This window comes from Arachis stenosperma, chromosome 7, assembly GCF_014773155.1.
Source record: "Arachis stenosperma cultivar V10309 chromosome 7, arast.V10309.gnm1.PFL2, whole genome shotgun sequence".
NCBI classification, from domain to species: domain Eukaryota; kingdom Viridiplantae; phylum Streptophyta; class Magnoliopsida; order Fabales; family Fabaceae; genus Arachis; species Arachis stenosperma.
In genome coordinates, this window is record NC_080383.1 from 281,829 (window position 1) to 302,413 (window position 20,585).

General features: G+C 34.6%; 4 protein-coding genes across 4 annotated transcripts; 2 read left to right on the top strand and 2 right to left on the bottom strand.

The window, feature by feature from the left end:
* Positions 1–233: 233 nt before the first annotated feature.
* On the bottom strand, positions 234–2,080 carry LOC130941645 (uncharacterized). The gene is made up of 6 exons (XM_057870204.1): positions 1,856–2,080; positions 1,687–1,767; positions 1,416–1,544; positions 1,255–1,317; positions 941–1,065; positions 234–653 (listed from the first exon to the last, which is right to left on the bottom strand). The coding sequence occupies exons 1-6, from the start codon at positions 1,946–1,948 to the stop codon at positions 461–463; spliced, it is 684 nt and encodes a 227-aa protein (XP_057726187.1). The 5' UTR covers positions 1,949–2,080; the 3' UTR covers positions 234–460.
* A 1,070-nt stretch (positions 2,081–3,150) lies between these two features.
* Positions 3,151–4,787, top strand: LOC130940831 (isocitrate dehydrogenase [NAD] regulatory subunit 1, mitochondrial). Its single transcript, XM_057869084.1, has 4 exons — positions 3,151–3,844; positions 3,937–4,176; positions 4,244–4,322; positions 4,404–4,787. The coding sequence occupies exons 1-4, from the start codon at positions 3,332–3,334 to the stop codon at positions 4,676–4,678; spliced, it is 1,107 nt and encodes a 368-aa protein (XP_057725067.1). The 5' UTR covers positions 3,151–3,331; the 3' UTR covers positions 4,679–4,787.
* An 87-nt stretch (positions 4,788–4,874) lies between these two features.
* LOC130940830 (protein DETOXIFICATION 45, chloroplastic) lies at positions 4,875–11,035 on the bottom strand. Its single transcript, XM_057869083.1, has 14 exons — positions 10,550–11,035; positions 10,321–10,466; positions 10,077–10,220; positions 9,802–9,977; positions 9,465–9,600; positions 8,522–8,618; positions 8,323–8,423; positions 7,659–7,822; positions 7,359–7,430; positions 7,122–7,238; positions 6,946–7,041; positions 6,738–6,859; positions 6,149–6,206; positions 4,875–5,573 (listed from the first exon to the last, which is right to left on the bottom strand). The coding sequence occupies exons 1-13, from the start codon at positions 10,813–10,815 to the stop codon at positions 6,149–6,151; spliced, it is 1,695 nt and encodes a 564-aa protein (XP_057725066.1). The 5' UTR covers positions 10,816–11,035; the 3' UTR covers positions 4,875–5,573.
* A 3,326-nt stretch (positions 11,036–14,361) lies between these two features.
* Positions 14,362–19,407, top strand: LOC130941148 (serine/threonine-protein kinase BSK1-like). Its single transcript, XM_057869552.1, has 8 exons — positions 14,362–14,990; positions 15,069–15,202; positions 15,282–15,387; positions 15,468–15,553; positions 16,308–16,496; positions 18,248–18,412; positions 18,497–18,610; positions 18,696–19,407. The coding sequence occupies exons 1-8, from the start codon at positions 14,471–14,473 to the stop codon at positions 18,948–18,950; spliced, it is 1,569 nt and encodes a 522-aa protein (XP_057725535.1). The 5' UTR covers positions 14,362–14,470; the 3' UTR covers positions 18,951–19,407.
* The last annotated feature ends 1,178 nt before the right edge of the window (positions 19,408–20,585 follow it).

Sequence of the window (20,585 nt, forward strand, 5' to 3'; positions counted from 1 at the left end):
CCGGTTTGGTTCTGACAACTATGATTAGAATTGCTAAGTGTGTCTTGTGATCAATATGATATCATTTAATATGCCGCATTAGCAAATTTTGAAACCATAAGCAATAAAAATAACAAGAATTAATGTGACTAACTTAAAATTTTTGAAAAACGAATTTGGTTAAAACATATTTGGAAAACCAATTTGAACAATGAATAATCTTTTAAAGACGAATTTAACTATTTACTCACCGGTCACCGCTTTAAATACTAAAAATAAATGTATAAAAAAAATACAAAAGTAATGCATATATTAAAAACTAAGTAAATAAAATCGAACCCATTATTTTCTGCAAGGTCTACTATCACTAACTAGTCTAGACTTTGGAGATAAGTGTTTTTTAACTTTTAGCAACAATAGGGGGATTAAATTGAGCCTGAGCCAAAATAGTGTAATGTCTTCCTCCTATACTTCAAACCTATCAAACGACTCGCCTGAGCTCTCCGGTTACCAGAGCATATTTACGGTGCTGGGATAAGATTGATGCTACTTGAACTGCACTTAGAATTGATGCTAAGTCCTTGTTAGGGTGTTCCTGTTGTTGTATAGATTCAAGCAGAATTGTCTGCAAGATTTGCAGGGGATCCCCGTGGCTCACAACCAAAATGACACAACTGCAGGATATGGCAAGAAAACGTAAAAGCTGATAGAATACGGAGGAGGACAACACATCTATATACAATTCTCGAGAAGCAAAGTATTAGTTTGTAACTGTCCATTTAGATCACAATTAAGTGTATTGGCATTTCAAAGTGTGTCTTAAGTCTTTTGGCAGCAACTAGGGAATATGCTCAGGGATCCAATAGATTTGTTGTTGAACTTATATTATATGAGTTACAAAATTCATGAATAGTGTAAGACTTCCTATTTCCTAATGAAGATTAAAGATAAGAATCATTACCCTTCATATTCTGACTCCATAATTGTCACCGCTCTTGTAAGTCTACAGGCAACATCCTTGACACTTTCTCCTCCTTCTGGCCCAACAAGTGGATCCTTTTCATCCATTTCCCAAATCTCTGCATACTATTGATGATGGAAACAAGTAATCAATGAGTTCTAAACGGTGGTGCTGCGTGACATGTTCTGAATATTTCATCTAATGTATATACTAATGATGAAACATGATGCAGAGTATAGAACAAATCTTCTTCAATTGGCAATTTTACTTGGTGGTACAGGGTGATCAGCAGAGCATATAAAAGTCTCACTTACCTTATCATGTGAAAGAAGTTCAAATGAAGGACCAAAATAGCGCTCACGGAGATCTTCCACCACCTGCACAGTAAAATGGACTTCAAGTAAACAGATGTACGTGAAAGAGAATAAAAGAAAGATTATAACTGAGGGATAAAAATTGGACCTGAGTGGCTAACCTTACACTGGGGGCCTTCAAAAGGAAGATTGAGCGCAGCTGCAACAACTTGAGCCGTGTGTTTTGTTCTTGAAAATGGAGAATAGCAAATGCGTACATTGGCAAGTGGTATATTATTTGCTTCCAGCTCCTGTCCACATGAATTAGACTAGACTAGTTGTAACTTAATGCATATGGGGTAGTGTGAAACTTTCGAAATAGAATCGGATAAAATAATAAAGCAATGATAGAAATGAAATTGAATGGCAGGGTACTACTGTAGACCTACCAACCTGTTGGAAAAGTTTTGCAGCTACGTGTGCTTGTTCAATTCCCTCGGTAGCCAATTGGAATTCAGGGCGCGTACCGTTTTCCTGCGATGAGAAGAATCAATGAGTAAAACAGGACAAGTTAACATATGGTATAAAGAATGAATGAATGAATGGGATCAACCGATCAAACCATGGAGGAAACAATGAGACCCTGTTCGTTGGGAATGCTTTTGCCATGCCTCAAAACCCAGTATCTGTTCTTTGTCAAATTTACACCTACCATTCTTTGATTACCCTAAACCTGCGGCTGCTAGTGCCACACACACTTTGCCCGTGATCTCTTTCCCTACTACTATTACCCTAATTCTTTTCTTTTATATCGAAATAAGAATCATTCTAACTAACAAGTAACAACTTAACCACTACTCGTGCCATCAAACTAGATTAATCCATTTATTCGTCGTAAATACACAAATTTTCTCCAAAAAAATTAAGTCCGGTTAAATTTTACTCAATCTGATCAGATCTTACTGAATATGGTTAGCTAATTAGGCTTGTCTGTTCAACCAAACCTGTCAACTATTTATTTTTTACTTTTTAGTTTTTTATTTATCGTTTTGGCATTTATAAGTTCTTAATTGAAGTAAATTATTTTTAATGGTAAAAAAATATAAAATTTAGGTATACAATAAAATCAGGCTATTTTTTTTAGTAATAGAGAATGAGTTGTGCTCAACTATAGATTAATAGTGTGTTTCTTATTAATATAGAGATTTTTTTTTAAATTCTAAATTGTAAATCTAAAGCTTAGATTTGGCTAGCATGAAAAGATCGAATGTCCAATTTGTAACAAAATGAATTTAATTTTGGGAAAAATAAAATTGAGTCTTCGATTTGTACTGGGTAATTTTTTTTATTTTAAAGAGAAAACAAATTGGTAGGTAAGTTTTGTAAAAAAAAAAATTCAGAAAATCCAAACCTAAAATTATAAGTAGATTTTGTGAAAAAAAAATTATAAAATTTAAAAAACTTAAATTGGAGAGTTTGATTTGTGGTTTTTTAAATCTGACCTTTCGATTTATTTATAATCATCTTCTATGCCTAGAAATAACACACTCAATTTATAAAAATTAAAAACAATAAAATCAACTATTAGATAGAATATATATTAAAAATAAATTAAATTATATATATTTATACATAACTATATAATAATTAATTTTTTTTACTAATAATTAATTTTAATAATTGATATTATTGTGTAAATAATATTTTTCTTTAAATTTAACGGAATAAGGCTGCACTTGTTTTTTACTTTTTGCTTGTAACCATTTCGTACTTGTCGCGATGCTAGATAATGTTAGCATTATTACTGTAGTGTGTTTCTACTTTCATCTCACTCATGAGTCATGAGTTCTCAATTCTCACATAGTTGTGATCTTTACCCGTTGATTATGGTATTTCCTTCCCAACTTGTGTAAATAATGAATAGTGAAAAGATGAGGGGCATCAGTGCAAATTGTTAAAGGGGTTGGCCTGTGTTGTCTTTATCGTGAATACCTCGCGGCATGGAAATTCGGGTCTTCCTCTCGTCCTGTGAAGTCAGTCTGAACTGAAAAATACACAGATTCGAACGGATCGGATCGGATCAGAATAGGAGGCAGGCATGGGTGGAAGAAGCATAGCAGCGGGTTCCATGAAGCTGAAGGGGATGGTAAAGCACGCCATTGGAAGCGGGCGGAGCGTGACGTACATGCCGCGGCCAGGGGACGGAGCGCCGAGAGGAGTGACGCTGATACCGGGGGACGGAATAGGGCCTCTTGTGACGAGGGCGGTGGAGCAGGTGATGGAGGCGATGCACGCGCCCGTGTACTTCGAGAGGTACGAGGTGCACGGGGACATGAAGCGCGTGCCGGAGGAGGTGTTGGAGTCGATCAGGAAGAACAAGGTGTGCCTCAAGGGCGGACTCAAGACCCCCGTGGGAGGCGGAGTCAGCTCCCTCAACGTCCAGCTCAGGAAGGAGCTTGATCTCTACGCCTCCCTCGTCAACTGCTTCAACCTCCCCGGCTTGCCCACCCGCCACCACAACGTCGACATCGTTGTCATCCGAGAGAACACCGAGGGCGAGTACTCCGGCCTCGAGCACGAGGTCGTCCCGGGCGTCGTTGAGAGCCTCAAGGTTCATTTCTCACTAGTCTATGTCTTGTTCACCATTATTTCATTTTCAGTTTAATAATTTATTCCAGCTCTGCACACTGCACTTGACTTCAGGTGATGACCAAATTCTGCTCCGAACGAATCGCAAAATATGCATTTGAGTATGCGTACCTGAATAACAGAAAGACAGTGACGGCCGTCCACAAAGCCAACATCATGAAACTTGCCGATGGCCTCTTCTTAGAATCTTGCCGCCAGGTTGCAACCAAATATCCCAGCATCAAGTACAACGAGATCATCGTCGACAATTGCTGCATGCAACTGGTCTCCAAGCCGGAGCGATTCGACGTTATGGTAACTGGTAACTCTCTCCGCGTCTCGTTCCCGCCCCAAAATAATGACATGAACAATGTGTTTGCAGGTCACTCCCAATCTTTACGGCAATCTTGTGGCAAATACGGCAGCTGGCATCGCCGGAGGTACTGGTGTCATGCCTGGAGGTAATCAATTGTCTTATCAGCTTCCCCTTGCTATGTTATGTTTATTGGTGACCCCTTGGAGGATGTGTTTGATGATATCAGGCAATGTTGGGGGCGATCATGCTGTGTTTGAGCAAGGCGCATCCGCAGGAAATGTGGGGAATGAGAAGCTGGTGGAGCAGAAGGAGGCCAATCCAGTTGCTCTGCTTCTCTCCTCAGCCATGATGTTGAGGCATCTTCGGTTCCCTTCCTTCGCAGATCGTCTTGAGACGGCTGTCAAGCGTGTCATTTCTGAGGGTAAGTACATGACTAAAGATCTCGGTGGAGTCAGCACCACCCAGGAGGTTGTCCACGCGGTCATTGCCAACCTCGACTAGATTCACTTTCACCTCGCTCATTTGGTATAATATTTCCCATATCAATTATATACATTCAAATAATCTTCGCCTCAATGGTGGTTTTTGTAATAAAAGTCACATTCCATTACTATTCTTTTGGACATGGTTGAAGCCTTGCCTTCTCCCATGAACAATTTTGTTCTGCTTTCTCGTTCAAGGATATATTTACTCCACAGTGAGAGCTTCATTATTGGGAACTAGGACCTAACCTTGTCTCTTTACATCCTCAAGGTCAATTGACCATGTAAAGGATACTGGTAACTACATGATGCGAACCAATTTGAGTTGAATTTTGGACTGATCGAGTAATTGTGGTGCGTCTCAGAAGTGAGTTTCACAACAAATTCAATAGTATCAGTCCTGTCCACCTACTCATTTCGAGGGAAGAGAACATCTACTCGGTTTTAATTTAATTACACTTAGAAACACGTAGCTGTTACCATTATTGTTTCTTTTGTTTGTCAAAAAATGAATTATTGCCTAGGTGGAATGAACTCACAAGCACACCGCAACGTTCAAGAAGTCTTTGGACCCTTCTACAAATGATATTTTCCAAGACTGACCATAAAATGGAGGTTGCTCCGCTTCTGTGTATATACTTGACCAATATGCTGCAATGCGATTTCTAAATGAGCGTGAGGGGTTTGGAGGATTTCCTTTACAGATAACTCTCATGTAACTATACTAATTTCTCTCTAAATTCAATGCAACAACCTACAAAAGTGCTTCTGAGTAGTTCTATTTTCTGCACAATTAGAACGGAAATTCCAAATACCAAGTGAGCAAACTTCTAAATATAGTGTTCGATGCAGAGACTCATTCTGAAATTTGTCATTTCCAGTGCTTCATCTGTATTCACGTTCTGGGGCAGCTTCTGCAGAATTTAGTTACAAGATTAGGAACTTAGAATAGCATAAAATTAATCATCATATACAATTTAGAAATTATTCATGCAGTTCTTCGTGTTTGATTAATACAATTCCATTATACTCAAAACACAAAGATTAACTCCATGAATTTGAACGCTACCATAATCATGTCATACATGAACTTTTTACCCTTTGTAACAATAATGTGAATTAGGACACCAAGCTACTAGTGTCGACAAACAGATTAAAAACTACAACTAACATCGTTTTCAATAATATAATCGCATCTTCAACTTTCAAAATTGAGAAGAAATAGTAACAGCTAACTAGGCCTTATCCCAATGTGAGGTCAACTAGAAGGATTACATTGTGAAGAAAGGTCAACTAAGTATCAAATTTCCAACACTTGCTTTTCAAATATCAAAATTTCATTAAATGAATAATAGCTTTTCTCACCACTAGAGAGAGAGAGAGAGAGAGAGAGAGAGAGAGAGAGAGAGAGAGAGAGATTAAACGTAACAGAAGCATAAATCACTCTCAAAGTATATACATGTTAAGAATTGTACAAATATAAACTGACCTAAGCAATTTGAAAATCCCTGTGCAGAAACCACCAAGGACCATTCTTTGATAGTACTCTGAAAATGTAAAAACATAAAAGGTTCAGCCAAAAGGGAACGCATTATAGGTGCTTTCCTACGTAGCATCAGCAAATCTATTAAAAGGATACAATAATCAATGATTTAACAATTGGTTAAACAATTTCACTTGAAGAAATAATAATCAATGCAAGCTTTGTGAATCATAGACACAAGTTTCAAACAGGGCATATTGACATCCCAGCAAGTTACATTAAACATAGTACTAGCACAGAATTCCACAAATCATGCATTCTTGTACTTAAAGACCATATTACCGAATTAGAACACAAGATGTGCAAGAAAAACACTCTTATCCAAGATACATAAGAATGACCATTTAGACTTCTGTAAGATCTGACATACTTACACAGGTATTAAACAATTCTAGATCAATGTATAATTTGTCCATAGTAGTCAATTTCGTGAGAATCTTCTTCAATATAGAATGATTCAATGATGTGGAAAGTTACTTTTACACTCCATACACATGTAAAAGCGTGCATACTTGTGCAGTAATTCCAAGTTTACCTGACAAAGCCAGCTACCATTCTGAGTGCCATGAAGAGAACCAATCCCATCCATACCCCATGAAGGCCAAAATGTGAAGGGGCAAATACCAAAAAGGTTGAGGATATTGCTGCCACAACCATCTATGAAGCAATTTGCACGAATGTTAACTCAAACATATAAACCAAACAGAAACATTGCAACAATTTTTGACAAGCAAACAACTCACCATGGAGAAACCAGCATATGGAAAATCAGATACACCATAGTGGAGACCGTCAAAAATATATGCCAGAGCATTAAAAGGCTGAGAAGCACTAACAAACTGGCAGCAATCACAAAAGACAATGTAAACTAATATTTTAGGTAGAGAAGCAAACACTAGTAGTAATAAATCATACATACCAACACCCCAGTCCTGACAACCTGCAACACTTCAGAATCTTGGGTAAAAATTGTTGCCAAAGATCGAAAAGAGGCACCAAGAATTACCATCAAGCATATACCTGTGAGCATTCCTATCTGGAAAGACATCATCGAGTCAAACAACTTCACAAAACTAAGGAATAACTTTTATGAATTCTGAGGATACAAATGATTGAATGGTATTTCCCTCAAGATAAATAAATAAATAAACCTTACCATTAATACAAAATTAGTAATTTGCTTCACAATTTTGTATTCATTTCTGGATAGAGAACTTGCAATAAGGGCCTGTATAAATTAAAAAAATAGCAGTGTGAGTCCTTTATCTATTTATTTATTTATTTTGATTGAGAGAGAGAGAGAGAGAGAGAGAGGTTATACAAAATTAGTTTTATGTTAGTCCTCATAGTCTACCTTTTTGGCTTGAGTTGTTTCATTGATAGGCATCCTAGTTTTATTACAAATTGAAAGAAATATAAAAGCCCCACCAATTAAAAAATAGGGATTATTCACTACCTGTGCAGATGCAGCCAATGAGTCTGTAAGAAGGGACACAGCCAACCACACTTGCATACATATTTGATGTGCAGCCATAGCTACTGGACCTTGACGAGCAGCCATAGATGTCCCCAGTGTCATGGTTGTAAGAACAGCAAGTGTTCTTCCAATAAGGAAACCGCCTATAGCAGCAGCTCAGATACATAAATGAAGTAACTACATAGAACTAAATCTAAAATGCACAGTAAAGGGGCAAAACAGAAAAAGAGATAATCTGCAGATATAAATACCTGTTTTACTATCAAAGGAAAGTGGTAATGCAATATACAGAAGAAAAAAAAAATCTTATTCATTGACATTGACAATATTTACAAATGCCAAGAACCATTGCAAGAAAAAGTGAACAAATCAAAAACCAATTTCATTAATCATACTATCATAGTATCTTTAAATTTTTTTAAAAAAAATATGAGCAAACAACAGGAAAGACACTAGCAAGTGACCACTTCTATTTAGAATTCTCAATGAAAATAGTTCTTGAGATCACATTTAGCATCCAGCTGTTGTCCACTCCTTTTTATCTAATTTTTTAGGGAGAAAAACCATTTTGGGAGATGAGGTAAATCTGCTCAGGTTTTCACAAGCTATAAACTGAAAACATAAGGAAGAGACAAATTCTCACCAGATTTAAAATAATTGCCAAATTGTAAGTTTTCCATCCTTGGGGGAAGTAATTCAACTCGCTTGTTCAGAAACCAAATCATCAACAAAGTCCCAATATATCTGAGAAATAAAAATTTCATTGTAATTATGATTAAATCGGATAAAAAATAAATAAATAAATGAAGGAAGGAAGAAAACAAAACTTTCAAAATACATACTGAGAGAGAACGGTGGAAATGGCGGCACCAGCTATTCCCAACTGAAAAAAATACATGAGTAATGGAAATAAAAATACAGCTGAAAGATTACCAATACCTGCAATTAGATAAATAAATTAGCATGCACAGGTATATAATATAAATGATAAATAATTAAAATATAACAACTTTAAGAGAAGATTTATAAACAGGTATCTAATATAAATGATAAATAATTAAAATATAACAACTTTAAGAGAAGATTTATAACATGAAGCTAATCTTCATTTCCCAGGAACAGTCACTGAGTGTCCAAATACTATGAGCATTATATTTCCTTCTTTGAGTATTGGTATAAGTTAGATACAAAAAAAATTCAAAATTTACAACAACAAAAGTAAACAAGTACGTAGCACTGCTCAAAACCTGCACATGAGAAAGCTTCTTCAAATTCATAAACTTAATGCATTATTTTATATTCAAGTTCTGTCATCAATATAAACATATTCCAAAATGATTAAATGGAGGGGCCTTCCCCATCTTGTGTTGTCAAACGTTTAGTCATTTGCAGGTAGGTACCAACATTTCCTTTGAACTCCCCAACAGAAAGGCATTTTTTGTTAGCACTCCTTAAACCACATGATATGAATTTGCAATATGCAATGTATTTAGAAATTATTTACGCGAGCTTGTTAGGAAATCCAAATTACTCATGTTCTAAAGAATGATGGCTACAAGAATGGCCTTCAAAAGGCTAAGAAAATGTTGAAGCATATTATTACAATGCATAGTATGGCTGCAATGATCAACAAAGGGATAAGAAAACATTAATTTTGAAGCACTAGATAGCAGAGCAAGGTGTCAAAGCACATACAAAATATATAAAAATAAATAAAGAAAATAATACAAAAACCATTCAAAAGATGAATGTAGCAAAGAAACAGAATTTAAACCAAGCACTTGCCTAGGCATAGAACAGGAGTTTTTGTATCCTTAAAACCACGGAAAATGCCTTGTAAAGCCAAAGAAAGTACAACAGCAGGAGCTCCAACTGATCTTAGAGAGAGAAATTGTATTGCCAGATTGTGTATTGGATTTTCCTGTTGTAAAGAATATATTCAAGTATTATTGAGTAGAGGATTACAGTTCTTGAACTATGAAGGGAAAATGAAACAATAGAATTTTCATCAAGATTATTCACATCTAAAAGTACCCCATAATTTATTAAGTGCTACAAGGGGCGAGTGAAATACAACATCAATTACAAGGAAGGACTAAGGAGTGGTCAAGAGAAAACATACTGTTGATACACCAATTAAATTTAGTAATATTCCGGATCCAAGAAACAGAGCTAAAGCCTCAAAAATTCCAATCCCAAGTGCTAATAGCAAAGCAGTGGAGACAGAGGAAAATTGCTTTTTTTGATTGCCTCTTTCGAAGGATTTACCATTGCCAATATTTTGTATACCACTGTGCTCTGCAGGGAAATTCATTCATGGCATTTGTTGACAATGAAAAATGATAGCAAGCAACATATAAGAGCTATGAAGAAGTTAACTGTGGACATAAAATTCACCCGAAAGATATTCTTCGGCAGCAGTTTTGGCTATGTCCTCAGCAACAAAAGATGTAGCAACACTTAGAAGGGGAATATTGAAAAGCTTCGATATGATGTTAAAGATGGTCATGGAAACACCAGCGGAAGCCAATTCCACAGTGCCTAAAAATAACGAACAAGAGACAATTAGAATTTAGAAGTTGATGGCGAAACCAAAGAAGTGGGTTTAGAATTGAACAGAGGCAGTAGATTAGGTGCTAACCGAGTCGACCGACGTAAGCTGTTTCCATCAACTGTGCCATGGGATCAATTGCCTGTCCGGCAAGGGCAGGCAAAGTCAGCAGCAGAATCTCGCGTCTGACGTCGGAGTGTGAGTGTGAGTGTGTGTTTCCACTCTCGGGAGATCCACTGTCAGCAAGATGGACAAAAAGTTAATTAGTTATTGAGTTGTCTGTTGTAAATTGTAATAGCAGAGAAGAATAAGGTCTTACAGAGAGGAGTTATCTGAATTTGGATTTGTGAGGAGAGCAGGAACAGGAACGTCATCATCATGATCATGAGGAGAAGTGAATTGAATGGGGGAAGCGGGTTTGGCGCAGAGGGTTATGAACGGAGAGGTGGTAGCAGATAGGCGGGAGGCGCAAGAGAGGGCAGGTCTGCGGATGGGCATTGAGGTTCTTCTGGCTGTGGACGTGGAGAGGCCATGATAGAGAGCAGCGCTCTGGAAGTGGGTAGCCTTCATGGTCGACGATGACATTGAGAATGGATTGCAGCTGCAGACCGATGATTACAACAAGAAGGGGGAGAAAAAGAGCATCAGAAGGAGAAGGCACTGGAAAGTTCATTCGCGGGATCTTTAATGCCAATGACTGGGCACTGACAAGTGAGGAGCACCATGGATAGTATCAAAACAAACACCCAATCCACCCTCCCAGCTGCAGCCGTATAGGCCTCACGGCCCGCACGGCCGCACCGAACCAAACTTTTCCAGCACACAGTTTTATTTTCGAAATTTATATTATTAATGTTATTTTTTATTTCAAATTTCAGAATTTTAAAAAATATAAAGTCAAAATATTACGTCATTATATGCCCTCTTATAAGTTAAGAGAGAGATTATTTAAACAGTAAAAATTTGCAGAGTAATAAAGTAAAAAATTAATTATTATGAATTTTGTAATTTATATCGCCTCTGAAACTTATAATTTTTATTTAGAAGTGATTAAATTTTATCAATTTTTTTATTAAAAAAACTTGATATTAACTATTAAAATGTTAATATGAAATTTATGTTAGGGGTTAGCTTGAAAGCATTTATTTGTTTTGCATATTTACTAGTGAAGGTATTGGAAAATGATCATGGTTTGCTAGTTTAAAGTTATGATCCTATCTTTTGATAAGAATGAATATTGACGAATTAAATATTAATTTGGTCTCTGAAAAAAAGGTTAGATATTCAATTTAATTTTTACAATTTTGTTAATCTCAATTAGAACTCTTAAATTTACATAGTGACTTATAATTATTTCTGAAATTATATTTATCATTAAAATATTGATTTGGGATATTTATTTGACACAGTATTTTTACACGTGATTTATTTAGTACTGAAACCCAATTTGGATAAACAATTTAATTAAGTTTTTTTTATAAAATAGTTTAAACAATAAATGACTATATTAAAAGTAACTTATAAATAAGTAATTTTGTGTTTGAATTTTTAGCTCTAAAAATACTTATTTTATAGAAATGTGATAAAAAGTAGTAGTATTATGAAAAAAATCATTTTTTTAACTTTTTTATAAACTCCTAAATAGCTTCTTAGAAAGCTGCAATTTAGTTTTAAAAAATATACCAAACATTAATATTACTACTTTTCATAAGTTAAAGTTAAAAAAAAATTACTTTTAAAGCTTTCTAAACGGACCCTAAATATGCTTGGTAATTATTATATGATGTAGAAAACGTATTAGAAAAAGTGCTGAACGTGCTTCTAAATATAATTTCGGTTCATTTTGGTTCTGCACAATTTAAAACTCTTTCTCATCACCTTCTACTGCTTCTTCACCAGGGAGAGAAGAAAGAAAAGAAAAAAAAAATACAGCAACAACAACAACAAAACAATGACGATAAGAAAAAAATAAGTGAAGAAAAATGAACACGAAAAAGAATGAGGAGGAAGAAGAGGAGAAACGCGAATAAGAAAGTGAAAAAGAAGAAGCTTCGTGTATAAACGAGTGTGAGAAGAAGAAGAAGAAACGAGCGTGAGAAGAAGAATAAGAAGAAGCAGCAGCGCATATAATCAAACTCTTTTAATGATAATGATTTTTGTTGGTGTTAGACCTACTTGAATAAACTTGGATAAAAAAATACGTATCAACTCTTTAAATTTTATAAATATATAAAAAAAACTGTTTGAAATTAAAATAGGTTAACTCTATCAGATTAACTCATTTATCTATCTAAATAGATAAATTTTATTTTTAAAATTAAATCCGTTTAAATTTTAGGTTAAATAAACTGAGTACAATTAACTAAAAAAATTAAATAAGATAGTCTGTAAACTAAATAAATTGTTTATTTATTTTTTTATTAAAGAACATTTTTTAACCAATATTTTATATGATTCAATTTAAAAATTTAAATCATCAACTAACAAAATATTTTTTATTTAAGATTTTTGTGTTAAAAATAACATTTTTTGCCAAATTAAATAGATCAGACAAGCCTATTTAATGGCTCTATTCAATAATCAATATAATTTATTCAGAGACTAATTTAGTACAATGTCAACTAAATCCTAAATATGATATTATTATTAGAGTTAGAAGTGAGTCAAGTCAGCTCGAGCTCGACTCATTAATAGTTCGATAAGTTGAATTTATGAGCTGGTGAGTCGAGCTTGAACTTGGATAAGCTCAACACATTAGCTCGTGAATTAGCTCGATTATATATATAATATTAAAGTATAGATTAAATGCATATACGATATACGTATTAATAATTTTATATATATATATATATATATATATATATATATATATAAAATAGTAATATATAATTTTACATATATATTAATGTCTTAATTGTTTAAAATTTTATAGTCATTTTTATATATAATTTTGATATAGGACATAAATACAAAATTTACGATTGATAGATAGACAATATATTAATTTTTTGAAAATATTTTTTAATATATATAAGTTATAATTTATTGATATAGAATTATAGATTATGTTCCTATTATTTGAGTCAGCTCGTGAGCTTTTGTTGAGCTAAGCTTAAGCTTACGAAATAGGTTCGATTGTTAATGAGTCGAACTGTGAGCCAAGCTTAATTTTCGTGAGTCGAACTTGAGTTTGGTATAGCTCGATATAGTTCGCCTCACTTCCAACCCTAATTGCTATAATAACGATTAATTACATGAGTAAGTATTCTGTTAAGTAGATTAATGACAAAATAAAATAATAATCTTAATCCATAGTTAGTATTTTTAAAGTTAGTGTTTAATACATAGTTTAGTGTTGAGAGATATTGCGTGCAAAATAGATTATCTTGACATTTTGCACATTTTAAACAACATGGTAAATGTGCTTAATAATGATGTGGTTGATATTCTTTAAAAGATTTATGAGTTTTTATTAAGATCTTAAGTCGTGAATTTTGAACAAATTATCCCATGAAACTAATACTGTAGCAGATTGATTGGCAAAATTGACTAACGAGATATACAGTCAAGACAATTTAATTCATGTTATTTTTTTTGTTTCTTTACTTGTTTAGTAAAAAAAAAAGGTGTTTATGTTTAAAATTTTTGTAGTTCGCTACATAATATCTAGTACTAATAACATAATATGATAACTATGTTGGATTAATTTAGTAGTTAGCTCACTAGTCCGCTTAAGTAAGTGTCGGAAGTTCGAATCCTGCTTTATACATACGACAAACCTTTAAATGGAACTCAGGCGAACAAATAAAGATCTAATATAAGTTGCATGAGAGTAAATTTAGTAATAGAGAGATTGGTTATAGAATTAGAAGGTGAAAGCAGGAAATGGAAGGTGGTTCAATTTAGGGATAAGGTAAAGCCAATTGGTTAATGTTGGTGGAAAATACATTGAAGGGTGTTTGAATTAGTAGTGCATGAGAGTAAAAGTTGGAAGTTCAACTAAGCGATCACCCAGCTCTACAGTGATTAGTAACTAGGAGCGGTAACAGGGAAGAAAGGAAATGAACAATTCTTCCCCGTCTTTTCTTTTAAAGAAAAATAAATATAAAAAAAAAATGAAAGGGGAAGGAAAGAAGGAAGATTAAGTTAAGATAGAGAAGCAAATGAATGAATCTTGGGGGTTATGCATGGTAGAGCCAGCTGAGCTTAGAGAGATCGCATAGAGAATAAATCAGGTAAGATGGGTTGCTGCCAGTCATCGTTGATGCTGAGAGTGAGAGAGGGAGGAGACACTCACCCTCACCCTGACAAGAAGGAGAAGGAGAAGGAGAAGGAAAACCACAAGGATCAGGCCCCCTACCTCCGCAACCACCAGAAGGAGTCCCTCGCAATCGCAGTCCCAGCCACAGTGGCACCCGCTGCTCCTGACCGCTGGTGGCTCTCCTTCTCGGAGTTCTCGCTGGCGGAGCTGAAGGCCGCCACCGACAATTTCAGCTCCGAATTCATAGTGTCGGAGAGCGGGGACAAGCCCCCTAACCTCGTTTACAAGGGGCGCCTCCGCGACCACTGGATTGCCGTCAAGAAGTTCCCGAAGGCCGCCTGGCCCGATCCCAAGCAGTTCGTGGAAGAGGCCTCCGGCGTCGGCAACCTCCGGCACCCCCGCCTGGCCAATCTCATCGGCTACTGCTGCGACGCTGACCACCGCCTTCTGGTGGCCCAGTACATGCCCAACGACACCCTGGCAAAGCACCTCTTCCACTGTATGTAATTCAATTCGAATTCGTTTCCTTTTCAACTTTCAAGTCTCAGCTTGTACTTGTTGTTTTTTCGACTCTTAGGGGAGAATCAGACGATTGAGTGGGCCATGCGCTTGAGAGTCGCTCATTATATCGCCCAAGCTTTGAATTATTGCAGCTCCGAGGGCCGCCCCTTGTACCATGATTTGAATGCTTACCGTGTTCTTTTCGACGAGGTCACTAACTCCCCCCTCTCTTCCACCTGCTTTGCTTATTCATTCTCATAATTACTCATCAATCAAATCATTCCTTCAGGAAGGTGATCCCCGTCTCTCCTGTTTTGGTTTGATCAAGAACAGCAGGGATGGAAAAAGTTATAGCACAAATCTTGCTTACACTCCTCCTGAATATTTAAGAAATGGTAAAACAAAGTTACATCATTATCTTTGTCTCTCACTTCTTATTCTTTCTTCCACTCTTACTGTCTCCCATTATCTTCAGGAAGGGTCACCCCTGAAAGTGTCATTTACAGCTTTGGGACCGTTCTTCTAGATCTGCTTAGCGGCAAGCACATCCCTCCAAGTCAGGTATGTGCTTTTCTGTTTTACCTGCTCTTTCCTTTCACAAACTAGTTTGTTATTTACTGTCTTAAAAGTCAGCCTCTGCCTAAAATCTGTTTTCAGCATAAAATAAATATCTACTGGTTTTCTCTGAACTTAATTGGGTATAATACTGGTTCCCGATGGATTTGATTACAAAATTTTGATGGAATTAATACATGTATTGCAATGAAAATTTGTATTTGCAACAAGAAACAAAATTTTGTAGTTTCTGTATGCATCTTTCTCTTTATTAGGCATGCTTAGCCAGTAAACGTAGACTACATAACCAATTACAAATTCCACATGAAAGGGCACATGCGCCCCGAATCGACTTTCCATTTTCACCACCTTTCAGTAGTAGTGAGTGGATTGTTGTCAGTTATTTTTATTATATGTTTCACACATCATTAAAAGCTGTCAATGCCTACATATTTTAGTTAAGATATTTCAGTTTTTCCTTTTTGTGTTTTTCCTGTGGATCTTACCTATTGTTGTTTAAAAGTGGTTCATCTAGATATAGTAATGTTGTATCTTTTGATGCGCAACCATTATGCTATTGATATTATCATATTTTATCCCTGAAATATGATTTTGTATCCATGTCAATTTGATGAATTAAATTCTTTTACATACTTTAATAGTTAAATGATATTGGAAGTTGCAAATATCTGAGTTGAATATTATTTTGTTCTTTTCCTTAGATCATCTCAGTTACTTTTTATATCAAACGTTATTGCAGGCACTAGATATGATACAGGGTAAAAACAACATGCTTTTGATGGATTCACATTTGGAGGGGAAGTTTTCTATAGAAGAGGCAAATGTAGTTGTTAATCTTGCCTCTAAATGTTTGCAATATGAACCTAGGGAGCGACCTGATACAAAGGATTTGGTTACAACACTTGCTCCACTGCATACAAAACCTGATGTATGTATCCTTCTTTGGCTGAGAATGTCAGAAAAAAAAACTATTATTAACTAACCCAGAGTTTCAAAATTTGTTGCCGGAACAGCCCTATTTAATATCCCACTATGACCTACATAAGCCTTTATTTTGGATGTTAATGTTTCTTAATTTCTAATATTCAAATTAATTGACTCCCAATATTAAATAATTAAAAATTTGCTTCTTTGATATCCTATTAGAGTATATAATGTAGTAGTTGACTAACATCTACAACTACTTTGTTCCATAAAATTTCTCATTGCCAAACTGCATCTATGTTGTTGTAGACCCTTGGCTCATTATGCTTGAATTATATCCATTTTGGTAATTCACTAATTCAGCTGGTTTGCTGGTAATATTCCAAATTGTTCTCTTTGAAAATTGCGGTCAAGTCTGGATGATTTGCTTAAGTTCATTTTGACTTTGATTAGGGTTTATTTAGGTCAAAATCATCTCCACGTTGTTATATTATAGGTTGTGTACATGTGTTAAAGTTTCTAAACAGTCCTAGTTATTGGTAATGGTTCTAGCTGACTTCTTGTGAGAAGTACCTAGCAAAGCATTAGTAATCTGCATTGGCTCAATGCTTATGCCTGAATTATATGAACAGGCTTCATTGACATGATAAGTAAACTGTTCCATAATTATTGTTAGTTTATTACTTTTAAATGCTGAAAGAAAATTTTTTAATTTACTGTTGACTTATTTATACTAATTGAAAGGAATAAAGTGTCAAGTTACTTATTAATGTTGAAGCCTGATATTATATATGTTGATTCAAGTACCTACGAAACTTTATACTCAGAACAACAAAAGCTTGTTCAATAGTATCAAATGAAGTTCATGAATCAGAAGACAAAGTGACAAATTTATTAATATGTTTATATCTATGAATAGATCTTGTTGTCATATATTTTGTAGCGCTAACAAAGATGATTAATATGTGATAGAGGGTTTATTTGTTCATCTTGTATACTGTTAACGAACATATTTTCATTATATATCTTTTTCTTAAAAACCAAATTTCAAGCATTGTTACAAAGATGTAAAATTTATTCTTATTCACCAATTATTCAACTGGAGATTGTTCACCTTAAAATTAATCTAAAAAAAACTCTTGTCATGACATTCATTTGAATTTGTATGACCCTGTAATTTAGTTATGATTCCAAACTTAAAGTTATGAAGACTGAGACTGAGACAATACTATATGTTAAGTGTCTTTGCTTGCAACTGACTTTTATAAGGTCAGTATCACTTTTGAAGTTTGCACTTTGAACTATGTGTAAAATGAAGAATCTAAAGCCACTGCATGCAAGATAGATGATTTCTGTGCCTATACATTGAAGGCTTTAGCCTTTATATTGTCATTGGGTTAAATTTAGTGTCCATCTATACATTTAACTTTGGTAGAATTCCCTGCAAAATATTTAAATTTGTGCAGTATGATAGTGCAAGTCCCAAGCTAAATATCTGTGTTGTTTGATGGATGGGGTCAAACAAGTGTCTTTCATGTTTCTCGTATAGTCTTGTCGTTGCCATGCACACAACTTTGTTTCTTACTCTGCTCGAGTGCTTGGCGTATATTTCTCACATCTAAACCAGGGAGAATGGTTATTGAGATATTACAGTGCATATATCTTCTCTTTCTTGATGTGGAAACACATCCCTGTTAAATGTTGTATGGAAGGGATACATAATGCATCTATTTGATTACCATTCTGTTGCTTCAGGTTCATTCTCACATTATGCTTGGAATTCCAAAACAAGAGGAAGCTCCATCAACCCCACAACGGCCTCTTTCTGCAATGGGAGAAGCTTGTTCTAGAATGGACCTAACTGCAATCCATCAGATCTTGGTTGCGACACACTACAGAGACGATGAGGGAACCAATGAGGTAACTGTAGGTGCAGTTTTTTTAAAATTTACTACTTTTGGTTGGATACTATGCTATATAATGTTCGGATTTGGATATGTACAGTTGTCATTCCAAGAGTGGACCCAACAGATGAGAGACATGCTGGAGGCAAGGAAGCGTGGAGACTGTGCATTTCGTGACAAGGATTTTAAAACAGCCATTGATAACTATTCCCAGGTGCAAATACAGACCATGTTTGACATTGTGAACGATTGCAGATTTACTGTGAGCATGTTAGTTATTCAGATATGCTTTTGTGCAGTTTATTGATGTGGGAACGATGGTCTCCCCAACTGTATTTGCACGGCGCAGTCTGTGCTATCTTTTATGTGATCAGCCAGACCCTGCACTCCGAGATGCAATGCAAGCACAGTGCGTTTATCCAGACTGGCCCACGGCTTTCTATATGCAATCGGTCGCCCTTGCAAAGTTGGACATGCAGAAGGATGCCACGGATATGCTAAATGAGGCTGCTGCATTGGAAGAGAAGAGGCAAAGGGGAGGGAGAGGATCCTAGTTTGTGGCATTTGGTCTGATTTTGAGATTGCCAATTTTCTGTATAAAGGTTGTTGAGCTGGTAAGCAAAAACTGACGATTGAATCTGAAAAAATGTGACACACAAACACAACACTGGTGGAGTAGATGCAAATGCACTTTGTTTCACCAAGTTATTGGAGAAGGTTATAACCTGAAAACTGCATATACGCTCTAAGTTGTTGGGGAGGAATACCGCTGATTTTTCCACCCTTTAATGAAATTGGTCGATTGGTCCCTAGATTAGGTTACTTTCACCCAGTTGTGGATTGAGTTTTTTTTTTACTTATAAGTTATAACAAGTCAAAGGCCATCAATGATGTTCATTGTGTATGTGTTATTATAATCTCTGCGGACTAATATTATGTTAGAAGTAAATATGCGACCTGTCATGTCATCTATCCTTATTAGTTTGGAACTATATATTTCTTTTTATTTTCCGTGATTGGCAGACACACTAAGTGCATAGAAAACAAATATACATCTTTTGTTTCCTTTTTAAATTATTATTTATTTATATTAAAAGTAGCTCCTGCAATTTTTTCTCTACGTTTTTTCTTTTACTTATTTTTTTTTATCCCTTTTTAAGTCCTATATTAGAAATAGGTTCATATAACATTTTCCTTATCAAATAAGATTTTCAGTTCTAAGAATTGTTTATAAGAATATAATATTTTCTTATTTGTTTTATGTCTAAAAATGTAATTTCCAAAAATGAATTATTTGATAGATCATAGATCAGTATTTGTCTATGTGATACTCTTGTATCAAGAGAATAAAGATTGGTAGTATCTACATTTATTGTTATATCTTCAATTATCATTTTTTTTATAATTTGAATTACGTGAATTCTATTCTATTATGTAAAAGAGAGATTCTTTCTATATGTGTAGAAATTTGTTGTCATTCTCTTAGTAAAATAAATATATAGAAAGAGAGAGTGCAGTTAAAACTATAATGGAAGACAAAAGCTGATCTTAGTGCAGGGTGTGAACCCTACTGCAGTGGATGAATTAAAATATTTAATGATGTAAAGTTAATTAGTTCTTAATTATGAATGATAATGATTGGCTAGTTTTTTTTTTCTTTAATGGATTTAAGTTTCTGATTTTTTTTGTGAAAAACGAAAATAATAAACATAATATCTTATGGATTTGGGGGTTATTTGAATTTTTTTTGTTTGGATCTTAATTGATTTTTTATGTATAGATGTAGGTGTTGATTGATTTTTTTTTATGAAAAGTGGACAATTATTTTTGTCATAGAAGATGTATTTTTGTGTTCTTGAAAATATTAGTTTAGTCTTATTTTCACATGTTATTTTTATTTTAATACTCTCAACAATCTTATTCTTAATAATGTTTTAAACTATAATCATTCATTAGTTATGATTTTATTATTAATTATATGGTTAATTTTTATAGTAGGATAAATAATTTACCTTGTAAAAAATTTATATTAGTGCACAAGAATAAAATATTTTAGCATTTAGAATTTAATTTTGGTTCGTTCAGAGTTTATTTTGATGATAATATTTTTGGTACGTGATAAAATTTTTGTATTATAATTATAAATCGATGATAGAATTTAGTGTTTAATTAGAATTGTTTTCATAAAA

Coding starts and splice junctions, on each gene's coding strand:
- LOC130941148 (XM_057869552.1), top strand. CDS start 14,471: ATGGGTTGCTGCCAGTCATCGTTGATGCTGAGAGTGAGAGAGGGAGGA. Junction 15,554..16,307: donor AGCACATCCCTCCAAGTCAG/GTATGTGCTTTT, acceptor ACGTTATTGCAG/GCACTAGATATGATACAGGG. Junction 16,497..18,247: donor CACTGCATACAAAACCTGAT/GTATGTATCCTT, acceptor CTGTTGCTTCAG/GTTCATTCTCACATTATGCT.
- LOC130940831 (XM_057869084.1), top strand. CDS start 3,332: ATGGGTGGAAGAAGCATAGCAGCGGGTTCCATGAAGCTGAAGGGGATG. Junction 3,845..3,936: donor GCGTCGTTGAGAGCCTCAAG/GTTCATTTCTCA, acceptor ACTTGACTTCAG/GTGATGACCAAATTCTGCTC. Junction 4,177..4,243: donor CGGAGCGATTCGACGTTATG/GTAACTGGTAAC, acceptor ATGTGTTTGCAG/GTCACTCCCAATCTTTACGG.
- LOC130940830 (XM_057869083.1), bottom strand. CDS start 10,815: ATGTCATCGTCGACCATGAAGGCTACCCACTTCCAGAGCGCTGCTCTC. Junction 7,823..8,322: donor TGGCAATTATTTTAAATCTG/GTGAGAATTTGT, acceptor CTGCTGCTATAG/GCGGTTTCCTTATTGGAAGA. Junction 7,239..7,358: donor TTACTAATTTTGTATTAATG/GTAAGGTTTATT, acceptor ATGTCTTTCCAG/ATAGGAATGCTCACAGGTAT.
- LOC130941645 (XM_057870204.1), bottom strand. CDS start 1,948: ATGGTAGGTGTAAATTTGACAAAGAACAGATACTGGGTTTTGAGGCAT. Junction 1,318..1,415: donor TTGAAGGCCCCCAGTGTAAG/GTTAGCCACTCA, acceptor TTTACTGTGCAG/GTGGTGGAAGATCTCCGTGA. Junction 1,066..1,254: donor AACTTCTTTCACATGATAAG/GTAAGTGAGACT, acceptor CATCATCAATAG/TATGCAGAGATTTGGGAAAT.